This window comes from Nerophis ophidion, linkage group LG24, assembly GCF_033978795.1.
Source record: "Nerophis ophidion isolate RoL-2023_Sa linkage group LG24, RoL_Noph_v1.0, whole genome shotgun sequence".
Classification (NCBI taxonomy): Eukaryota; Metazoa; Chordata; class Actinopteri; order Syngnathiformes; family Syngnathidae; genus Nerophis; species Nerophis ophidion.
Window position 1 is genome coordinate 4,495,500 of NC_084634.1, and position 12,585 is coordinate 4,508,084.

General features: G+C 41.5%; 1 protein-coding gene across 1 annotated transcript in view; it reads right to left on the bottom strand.

The window, feature by feature from the left end:
- psen1 (presenilin 1) overlaps window positions 1-12,585 on the bottom strand; it is a 49,864-nt gene that overhangs the window by 25,325 nt on the left and 11,954 nt on the right. Inside the window, exon 3 of the mRNA XM_061885794.1 lies at window positions 718-1,049. Coding sequence (XP_061741778.1) covers window positions 718-1,049 — 332 coding nt within the window. The remainder of the gene's footprint in view (window positions 1-717; window positions 1,050-12,585) is intronic.

The window sequence follows — 12,585 nt, forward strand, 5'->3', positions numbered from 1 at the left end:
CCTTAACATAATTCAAAGCTCACCAAATTTTACACACACATCCGGACTGGCAAAAATTGCCATGTGACAAAAAAAACAAAACCCAAAAATCAAATTTGCTGTCTAACGCCCCCTAGGAAAATACCCAGGCAAAACTGCTTGTAACTTCTGCTAGGAATGTCGTAGAGACATGAAACAAAAACCTCTATGTAGGTCTGACTTTGATCAGGGTTTGAGAAGCGGCGGCAGCAACCAAAGGCGGACCCGACCAACGCTGCTTGCAGCTTTAATTATATTTATTATTTGAAACTCCATTTTGCATGTCACTATAAAGTTAAATAAGCCTTGCTTGTTCAATATTCAATGCAAAACTTGTTTGGGTCCCTATTAAAAAGTTCATTTGTTCAACACTTGGCCCGCGGCTTTGTTCAGTTTTAAATTTTGGCCCACTCTGTATTTGACTTTGACACCCCTGTCTTAGGGGAAACCCTGTTAGTGTCGGAGGTGCAAGAAAACATAAATACTGATATCAATATCCAGGGTGTACCCCGCCTTCCGCCCGAATGCAGCTGAGATCGGCTCCAGCACCCCCGTGGCCCCAAAAGGGTAGAAAATGGATGGATGGACAACAGAAAGATGTGACGTCTAAAAATTACTTTTATGACCCGACGCGTGATCTCCACCTGGTGGCGCTGGGGGTGTACCGCGTTTATGGTGGAAAAAAATGTAAACACTCACAGTCTCTGGCCGTCTTTCTGCGTGTAGAAGCTGACGGACTTGATGGTCGCCACGACGACCACCATGCAGAGCGTGACGGGCACGAAGAGCATGATGACGTGCTTGGCGCCGTATTTCAGCGTCAGCTCCTCCTCCTCGTCGTCCTCCGCTTCCACCACGCCGGCCGGCCTGCCCGACGGCGCCTGGCCGTTCTGCTCCGGGCCGCTGGCGCCCGCCGGACCTCCGCCGTCACCTCCTCCGGTCCCCGGGACCCTCCTGGACCGAGCGCCGGTCACACCGGCCCCTTGGTGCTGCTGAGGGTGCTCTGGGGCGCCGTTGGCCTCCTGTTGGTCCTGTTCACACGAAGGAGCAGCGCAAAAAAAAGGCGTTCAATAATCTCCCGGGGCGAGCATTTCACTCACGTATGCGCCGAGCAATAGAAGAAAGGACAAAAGGAAGAAAACGTGCGAGGTCGGGTTGTACGGTGTACTAGTACTAGTATAGTACCACGATACTGATGAATCATATTCGGTACTATACCTGGCGCGTCGTCACATTGCTGGTTTTTACGAGCAGAGGAGCATGTTCGGCAGTGCACACACACAGAGTATTTACAAGCAGACAGTGTGTAGACAGAAAAGGGAGAAAGGACGCATTTTGGTCTACAAACCCCGTTTCCATATGAGTTGGGAAAGTGTGTTAGATGTAAATATAAACGGATTTGCAAATAATTTTCAACGCATATTCAGTTGAATATGCTACAAAGACAACATATTTGATGTTCAAACGGATAAACATTTTTTTTTTTGTGCAAATAATCATTAACTTTAGAAGTTGATGCCAGCAACACGTGACAAAGAATTTGGGAAAGGTGGCAATACATACTGATAAAGTTGAGGAATGCTCATCAAAAACTTATTTGGAACATACCACAGGTGTGCAGGCTAATTGGGAACAGGTGGGTGCCATGATTGGGTATAAAAACAAGCTTCCCAAAAAATGCTCAGTCTTTCACCAGAAAGGATGGGGCGAGGTACACCCCTTTGTCCACAACTGCGTGAGCAAATAGTCAAACAGTTTAAGAACAACCTTTCTCAAAGTGCAATTGCAAGAAATTTAGGGATTTCAACATCTACGCTCCATAATATCATCAAAAGGTTCAGAGAATCTGGAGAAATCACTCCACGTAAGCGGCATGGCCGGAAACCAACATTGAATGACCGTGACCTTCCATCCCTCAGACGGCACTGTATCAAAAACCGACATCAATCTCTAAAGGATATCACCACATGGGTTCAGAACACTTCAGAAAACCACTGTCACTAAATACAGTTTGTCGCTACATCTGTGAGTGCAAGTTAAAGCTCTACTATGCAAAGCAAAAGCCATTTATCAACAACATCCAGAAATCTCTGGGCCTGAGATTATCTAAAATGGACTGATGCAAAGTGGAAAAGTGTGCTGTGGTCTGACGAGTACACATTTCAAATTTTTGGGGGAAATATTCGACATCGTGTCATCCAGACCAAAGGGGAAGCGAACCATCCAGACTGTTCTAGGCGCAAAGTGTAAAAGCCAGCATGTGTGATGGTATGGGGGTGCATTAGTGCCCAAGGCATGGGTAACTTACACATCTGTGAAGGCACCATTAATGCTGAATGATCCATTTTATTTTATTTTAATCTTCTATTTTTTTCTCCCACCCCCCTTGTTTACCTGAATATCACCTTTTTTGTAAGGGCCGCTGGAAGCTGGCAGACCCGTCAGCGATCCTGTTCTGTCTCCCTGTAATGTTTGTCTGATCTTGAATGGGATTGTGCTGAAAATTGTAATTTTCCTGAAGGAATAAATAAAGTACTATCTAATCTAATCTAATCTAACTTTATGCTGCCTGCCGCGGACCAATTCTATGGAGGTGAAGATTTCATTTTCCAACATGACTTGGCACCTGCACACAGTGCCAAATCTACCAGTACCTGGTTTAAGGACCATGGTATCCCTGTTCTTGATTGGCCTGCAAAGTCACCTGACCTTAACCCCATAGAAAAGCTATGTGGTATTGTGAAGCGGAAGATGCCAGATGCCAGACCCAACAATGCTGAAGAGCTGAAGGTCACTATTAAAGCAAGCTGGGCTCTCATAAGACCTGAGGGTGCAACAGACTGGTCGACTTTATACCACAATTCAGGCAAAAGGAGCTGCAACTAAGTATTGATTGCCGTACATGCTGAAACTTTCCATGTTCATACTTTTCAGTTGGCCCACATTTCTAAAAAATATTTTTGGTACTAGTCCTAACTAATATTCTACTTTTCTGAGATACTGAATTTGGGATTTTCAGTAATTGTCAGTACTAATCATCAAAATTTAAAGAAATAAACATTTCAAATATATCACTATGTGTGGAATGAATTGATATAATATGTAAGTTTCACCTTCTGAATATCCATCCATCCATCCATTTCCTACCGCTTATTCCCTTTTGGGGTCGCGGGGGTGCTGGCGCCTATCTCATAATTACTGAAATAAATCCACTTTTTTGCGTTCGGGCTCCAGTACTCTGGAATGCCCTCCCGGTAACAGTTCGAGATGCCACCTCAGTAGAAGCATTTAAGTCTCACCTTAAAACTCTAGCCTTTAAATAGACTCCCTTTTTAGACCAGTTGATCTGCCGCTTATTTTCTTTTTTCTCCTATGTCCCCCCCAATCTGGCTGTCCAGAGTCGAGACCCAGGATGGACCGCTCGTCGAGACCCAGGATGGACCGCTCGCCTGTGTATCGGTTGGGGACATCTCTACGCTGCTGATCCGCCTCCGCTTGAGATGGTTTCCTGTGGACGGGACTCTCGCCGCTGTCTTGGATCCGCTTTGAACTGAACTCTCGCGGCTGTGTTGGAGCCACTATGGATTGAACTTTCACAGTATCATGTTAGACCCGCTCGACATCCATTGCTTTCGGTCCCCTAGGGGGGAGGGGGGGGGTTGCCCACATCTGAGGTCCTCTCCAAGGTTTCTCATAGTCAGCATTGTCACTGGCGTCCCACTGGGTGTGAGTTTTCCTTGCCCTTTTGTGGGTTCCTCCGAGGATGTTGTAGTCGTAATGGTTTGTGCAGTCCTTTGAGACATTTGTGATTTGGGGCTATATAAATAAACATTGATTGATTGATTGATTGATGATATTCTAATAATATGAACAGCACCTGTTTACAAAAGCAGATTGCTTTTGATGGTTTTATTTGTAACACTGTCTTTACACAACACTTCTTGATGTATAAATACAATGCAAAAATGTCTATTTTTCCTGCATCCTCTTTAAAATTCCTCCATTTCCCCCCGTCAGATTTGGACAAGCATCTGTTGTCACACCTGCCGGCTTGTCACGTTTCAGTCCTAACATGTCCCAACACGCATTTAGCTATGTCAGGGGTCGGCAATCTGCAGCTTTTGGATCACTCTGATGTGGCTCAGCGGCATAAATGCCGACCCCTCCCATTATTCCGGAAGGTTTCCGGATTTTAGTGCCTCTTGCAGAAATCCCCTGTGGCTGACATTCTTCGATTTTCATCCCGACTACAATGTTTAGGGCGTTCTGTGGTGACAATGACTTTAATGCCCTCTAAAACATGTCGTATCTGTTAGCATCATGCTATCTGCGTGCCGACCGGTCATAAGTCGTATGCGGCCTTTGTTAACCCACGATAGTGACTGCAAGGCATACTTTTTCAACAGCCCTACAGGTTACACTGAGGGTTGAGACATACAGTAAACAATTTTAACAAAAACCCGCCCCCCACAACCGACGCACGGAGGGGGGGGGGGGCCCAGAAGAGTTAGGGATACATGGGATTCTGGGTATCTGTTCTGTTGTGTTTATGTTGTGTTACAGTGCGGATGTTCTCCCGAAATGTGTTTTGTCATTCTTGCTTGGTGTGGGTTCACAGTGTGGCACACATATGCGGCTGCTAGACTTTTGACAAGAACAAGAAAGTTTGATCACATTACGCCTGTACTGTATATACCTTTATATACATATACACATACATATATACCTATACTGTATATACCTTTATATACATATATACATACATATAAATGGGTTGTACTTGTATAGCGCTTTTCTACCTTCAAAGTACTCAAAGCGCTTTGACACTACTTCCACATTTACCCATTCACACACACATTCACACACTGATGGAGGGAGCTGCCATGCAAGGCGCTAACCAGCACCCATCAGGAGCAAGGGCGAAGTGTCTTGCTCAGGACACAACGGACGTGACGAGGTTGGTACTAGGTGGGAATTGAACCAGGGACGCTCGGGTTGCGCACGGCCACTCTCCCACTGCGCCACGCCGTCCCTGTATATAAAGGTATATGTATATACCTTTATATACATATATACATACATATATACCTATACTGTATATAACTTTATATACATATATACATACATATATACCTGTACTGTATATACCTTTATATACATATATACATACATATATACCTGTACTGTATATACCTTTATATACATATATACATACATATATACCTGTACTGGCTCACCTGCACTGGCTTCCTGTGCACTTAAGATGTGACTTTAAGGTTTTACTACTTACGTATAAAATACTACACGGTCTAGCTCCATCCTATCTTGCCGATTGTATTGTACCATATGTCCCGGCAAGAAATCTGCGTTCAAAGGACTCCGGCTTATTAGTGATTCCCAAAGCCCAAAAAAAGTCTGCGGGCTATAGAGCGTTTTCATTTCGGGCTCCAGTACTCTGGAATGCCCTCCCGGTAAAAGTTTGAGATGCTACCTCAGTAGAAGCATTTAAGTCTCACCTTAAAACTCATTTGTATACTCTAGCCTTTAAATAGACTCCCTTTTTAGACCAGTTGATCTGCCGTTTCTTTTCTTTTTCTCCTATGTCCCACTCTCCCTTGTGGAGGGGGTCTGGTCCGATCCGGTGGCCATGTACTGCTTGCCTGTGTATCGGCTGGGGACATCTCTGCGCTGCTGATCCGCCTCCGCTTGGGATGGTTTCCTGCTGGCTCCGCTGTGAACGGGACTCTCGCTGCTGTGTTGGATCCGCTTTGGACTGGACTCTTGCGACTGTGTTGGATCCATTATGGATTGAACTTTCACAGTATCATGTTAGACCCGCTCGACATCCATTGCTTTCCTCCTCTCCAAGGTTCTCATAGTCATCATTGTCACCGACGTCCCACTGGGTGTGAGTTTTCCTTGCCCTTATGTGGTCCTACCGAGGATGTGGTAGTGGTTTGTGCAGCCCTTTGAGACACTAGTGATTTAGGGCTATATAAGTAAACATTGATTGATTGGTTGATTGACATATTAGTAAGAGTTAGGGCCTTTTTTTAATATCGCGATATTTTTAGGCCATATCGCGACGTACGATATATATTACGATATTTTGCCTTGGCTTTGAATGAACACTTGAAATCTGGCGATTTTGTGAGAAATGACAAAACTTGGCAAAAAGTCCTTGTTGGGTTTGCAGTTTTATTATCAACGCATCAGCCTCCCTTGCGCGCTCTTCATCAGACAGTTTCCGCTATTTTTCCTCGTGCTTCGTCATGTAGTGGCGATTCTAATTATATTCTTTAAAGGGGAACATTATCACTAAACCTATATAAGCATCAATATATACCTTGATGGTGCAGAAAAAAAGACCATGTATTTTTTTAACCGATTTCCGAACTCTAAATGGGTGAATTTTGGCAAATTAAACGCCTTTCTGTTTATCGGTCTTTTAGCGATGACGTCAGAACGTGACGTCGCCGAGGTAACACACCCGCCATTTTCATTTTCACATTACAAACACCGGGTCTCAGCTCTGTTATTTTCCATTTTTTCGATTATTTTTTGGAACCTTGGAGACATCATGCCTTGTCGACTAACAGGGAGGGATTCAAGTTGCACCACTGGCAAGAAATCTGCCGCCAGACCCCCATTGAATTTGCCAGTGTCTGCACATTTTACCGGCGATGCTAAGACAGACATGGCACAGAGATGTATGGATAACCTGCAGATACATTTGCAACGATTAAGTCAACGAAATCACAAAGGTGAGTTTTGTTGATGTTGTTGACTTATGTGCTAATCAGACACATTTGGTCACGGCATGACTGCCAGCTAGTCGATGCTAACATGCTACGCTAATCGATGCTCACATGCTATTTACGCTAGCTGTATGTACATTTGAAACTAGATACCCACATTTAATGCGAAACAAACACTTACCAATCGACGGATTTAAGTTGCTCCAGTGTCACAAGATGCGAAAGTCCTGATCGTTTGGTCCGCACATTTTACCGGCGGTGCTAATAAGGCAGCCATGTTATGGGCCACTTCATTAGGTACACCCATGCTATGGCCGAATAGCGTCAATAGCTATTCGCTCTATAGCAGGGGTAGGGAACCTCTGGCTCTAGAGCCAGATGTGGCTCTTTTGATGACTGCACCTGGCTGATAAATCTGAACTGACGTTGCTTAACACAATAAGTAATGAATAATTCCACTTGTAATCACAGTGTTAAAAATAAAGTTCAAAATTTAAAACATTCTCATGCATTTTTAATCCATCCATCCGTTTTCTACCGCAGCTGTTCAAGAAGTTGCGTTAATGGTAAGAAGTTATTTATTATTGGTTAGTGTGGGGCTTGCCCTCCTGGGGGTTCTTCAGACCCCCAAGCACCGACATGAGAGCCTGTTTCAGGGTTACAATATTATTTTATTTTTCAATAAGTCTCTAAGTTGCTTTCCAGCAATAGTATTTCCAGCCCCAACCCAGTCTCTCCTCCTGGCTGCTGCTTATAAAAGAGCGACAGGTGATTAGATAACAAGGCCCAGGTGGGTCATCTACGCACCTGTCGCTGCAGTCCCGCAGGCCACGCCCCCTCCACAGTTAGCTTCAGAATAACAATGTTATTACAAAGAATAAGAGACCTATTACACTCTAGAAATGTTGGTCTTAATTAAAAATGCACGTGTTTAGTTGTGTTCAGTGTTAAAAAATATATATTATATGGCTCTTACGGAAATATATTTTAAAATATTTGGCTTTTTGGCCCTGCGGTGAGGTGCCGACTTGTCCAGGGTGTACCCCGCCTTCCGCCCGATTGTAGCTGAGATAGGCACCAGCGCCCCCCGCGACCCCGAAAGGGAATAAGCGGTAGAAAATGGATGGATGGCTTTTTGGCTCTATCAGCCAAAAAGGTTCCCGACCCCTGCTCTAGCCTTTAAATAGACCTCCTTTTTAGACCAGTTGATCTGCCGCTTCTTTTTTTTTTTTCTCCTATGTCCCCCCCCCTCCCTTGTGGAGGGGGTCCGGTCCGAGGACCATGGATGAAGTACTGGCTGTCCAGAGTCGAGACCCAGGATGGACCGCTCGCCTGTGTATCGGTTGGTGATCCGCCTCCGCTTGAGATGGTTTCCTGTGGACGGGACTCTCGCCGCTGTCTTGGATCCGCTTTTATTGTACCATATGTCCCGGCAAGAAATCTGCGTTCAAAGGACTCCAGCTTATTAGTGATTCCCAAAGCCCAAAAAAAGTCTGCGGGCTATAGAGCGTTTTCATTTCGGGCTCCAGTACTCTGGAATGTCCTTCTGGTAATATATTTTAAAATATTTGGCTTTTTGGCTCTCTCAGCCAAAAAGGTTCCCGACCCCTGCTCTATAGCTTCAATTTCTTCTTCAATTTCGTTTTCGCTATCTGCCTCTATACTCCGACCATCTGTTTCAATACATGCCTAATCTGTTGAATCGCTTAAGCCGCTGAAATCCGAGTCTGAATCCGAGCTAATGTCGCTATATCTTGCTGTGGTAACCGCCATGTTTGTATTGGCAGCCCTGTATGACGTCACAGGGAAATGGACAGTCGCGTCGCAAATAGCGAAAATCGAGAACTTTGAAGCTTTTTTTAAGGATATTCCATGAGGTGTAAAATTTTGAAAAAAACTTCGAAAAATAAAACAAGCCACTGGGAACGGATTTGTATTGTTTTTAACCCTTTTGAAACTGTGATAATGTTCCCCTTTAAACACAGCAACATGTGTGGTTTAAAGGTTAGGCGAAATAAGCGTTCAACTTCAGCCTAAACCCTTTCGGTCTGCAATATTTTCAATTTATGAATGTACAACTGTTAGGTTATTTTGTTGACCACTGACCGAAGAAATCATAAACCAACTAAACTAAATGACAAAGTTGTTATTTAAGACATTTCATACTACTCCTAAATGTTTGGCCACACCGTCCCTCCAGTTACTTCACTTTGGTTGCACGATTAATCGTTCCTCCGACGAGCTTCTCCTGGGTGGTCTACCAACGCAAAATAGCTGCTGAGGTCTCTAATCAGCACTAAGTCTACAAAAAAACCATTGGCCTTAGTTAAAGGGGCAAGTGGTTCCATTACCATTAGTGGTGTACCAGAACATATGAGCGAATATGAATAAAAATTGCTCGCTCATCCGAGAAAATGTGTTTGGCCTTGTTACTCACCATAGTTTTGTACACATACACCAAACAAAATACAAAAAAAACGACTAATAAAATTGTAAACAGAATATCCGTACATTTAATGCTGGCTTGTAATGGCCATAGGGGTCCACAGTATATAATAAATAGTACAGTAAACAGTACTTATCAGTGTTTCCCCCAGAATATTTGTTAGTTAAGGTGGTGGTGTAAGGAACGGTGTAATTTGGCCCGTCGCCACCATCACGTCTCCGCCTTATCGCTGCCTGGGGGGGGGCAATAGACTACAGACTGGGGTGAAGTAGGCCGGCTTCGTAGCGTGAAAAAGCCTGTTGTCATTCAGCTCCATATGCTGAATGACAATATAGGATATATATCTCGATATTTTTTCCGTAAAGTTAAAAACAAAACACAAAACAGTACTAGTTACCTAAGGTACTAAGTATATCATTATTTTGTCTTAATAAGTCAATATTTACTAAGTCAAAATAATGATATACTCAATTGGCACAAATCATAACATGTACCTTCTTCAAAACATGGAAATAACTAGCATGTTTTTCATAATTACTTCTGCGAAATGAATAAAATGGAAAACCAGAAGCAACAACAAGTGTACTTTTTCTAAACAAAGAAAAACAAAATACAACAATTTTGTCTTAATAAGTCAATATTTACTAAGTCAAATAATGATATCCTTAGTATCTTAGGAAACTAGGACTGTTTTGTGTTTTGTTTTTAACTTTACGGAAAAAATATCAAGATATATATCCTATATTGCCATTCAGCATATGCAGCGGAAAACAAAGGTAAAAATTGTAGGCTTCTTCACGCGACGAAGCCGGCCTACTTCATCCCAGTCTGTAGTCTATTGCCCCCCCAGGCAGCGATAAGGTGGCGACGGGCCAAATTACACCGTTCCTTACACCACCACCTTAACTAACAAATATTCTGGGGGAAACACTGATAAGTACTGTTTACTGTACTATTTATTATATATATATATATATATATATATATAAAAATTAGGATTCCTTCCATGAAGTGGCAAAACGCTTATTAACAGTAAGTCATTAATTTGACTTAGTCATTATTTTGTCTTAATAAGTCAATATCTACTAAGTGAAAATAATGACTAAGTCAAATTAATGACTTACTGTTAATAATGCTGGCTTGTAATGGCCATAGGGGTCCACAGATGTGCAGATGTGTATTTATATTATATATATATATAATAAATAGTACAGTAAACAGTACTTATCAGTGTTTTCCCCAGAATATTTGTTAGTTAAGGTGGTGGTGTAAGGAACGGTGTAATTTGGCCCGTCGCCACCATCACGTCTCCGCCTTATCGCTGCCTGAGGGGGCAATAGACTACAAACTGGGGTGAAGTAGGCCGGCTTCGTCGCGTGAAAAACCTACAATTTTTGGCTGCGTTTTTCGCTCCATATGCTGAATGACAATATAGGATATATATCTCGATATTTTTTCCGTAAAGTTAAAAACAAAACACAAAACAGTCCTAGTTACTTAAGATACTAAGTATATCATTATTTTGTCTTAATAAGTCAATATTTACTAAGTCAAAATAATGATATACTTAGTATAGCGGAAAAATACTCAATTGGCACAAATCATAACATGTACCTTCTTCAAAACATGGAAATAACTAGCATGTTTTTCATAATTACTTCTGCGAAATGAATAAAATAAAAAAACCAGAAGCAACAATAAGTGTACTTTTTTAAACAAAGACAAAGAAAATACAACAATTTTGTCTTAATAAGTCAATATTTACAAAGTCAAAATAATGATATCCTTAGTATCTTGGTAACTAGGACTGTTTTGTTTTTAACTTTACGGAAAAAATATCGAGATATATATCCTATATTGTCATTCAGCATATGGAGCGGAAAACGCAGCCAAAAATTGTAGGCTTTTTCACGCGACGAAGCCGGCCTACTTCACCCCAGTCTGTAGTCTATTGCCCCCCAGGCAGCGATAAGGTGGCGACGGGCCAAATTACACCGTTCCTTACACCACCACCTTAACTAACAAATATTCTGGGGGAAACACTGATAAGTACTGTTTACTGTACTATTTATTATATATATATATATAAAAATTAGGATTCCTTCCATGAAGTGGCAAAACGCTTATTAACAGTAAGTCATTAATTTGACTTAGTCATTATTTTGTCTTAATAAGTCAATATCTACTAAGTCAAAATAATGACTAAGTCAAATTAATGACTTACTGTTAATAATGCTGGCTTGTAATGGCCATAGGGGTCCACAGATGTGCAGATGTGTATATATATATATATATATATATATATATATATATATAATAAATAGTACAGTAAACAGTACTTATCAGTGTTTCTCCCAGAATATTTGTTAGTTAAGGTGGTGGTGTAAGGAACGGTGTAATTTGGCCCGTCGCCACCATCACGTCTCCGCCTTATCGCTGCCTGGGGGGCAATAGACTACAAACTGGGGTGAAGTAGGCCGGCTTCGTCGCGTGAAAAAGCCTACAATTTTTGGCTGCGTTTTCCGCTCCATATGCTGAATGACAATATAGGATATATATCTCCATATTTTTTCCGTAAAGTTAAAAACAAAACACAAAACAGTCCTAGTTACTTAAGATACTAAGGATATCATTATTTTGTCTTAATAAGTCAATATTTACTAAGTCAAAATAATGATATACTTAGTATAGCGGAAAAATACTCAATTGGCACAAATCATAACATGTACCTTCTTCAAAACATGGAAATAACTAGCATGTTTTTTGTAATTACTTCTGCGAAATGAATAAAATAAAAAAAACAGAAGCAACAATAAGTGTACTTTTTTTAAACAAAGAAAAACAAAATACAACAATTTTGTCTTAAGTCAATATTTACTAAGTCAAAATAATGATATCCTTAGTATCTTGGTAACTAGGACTGTTTTGTGTTTTGTTTATAACTTTACGGAAAAAATATGGAGATATATATCCTATATTGTCATTCAGCATATGGAGCGGAAAACGCAGCCAAAAATTGTAGGCTTTTTCACGAGACGAAGCCGGCCTACTTCACCCCAGTCTCTAGTCTATTGCCCCCCCCAGGCAGCGATAAGGCGGAGATGTGATGGTGGCGACGGGCCAAATTACACCGTTCCTTACACCACCACCTTAACTAACAAATATTCTGGGGGAAACACTGATAAGTACTGTTTACTGTACTATTTATTATATATATATATATATATATATATATATATATATATATATATATATATATATATATATATATATATATATATAAAAATTAGGATTCCTTCCATGAAGTAGCAAAACGCTTATTAACAGTAAGTCGTTAATTTGACTTAGTCATTATTTTGTCTT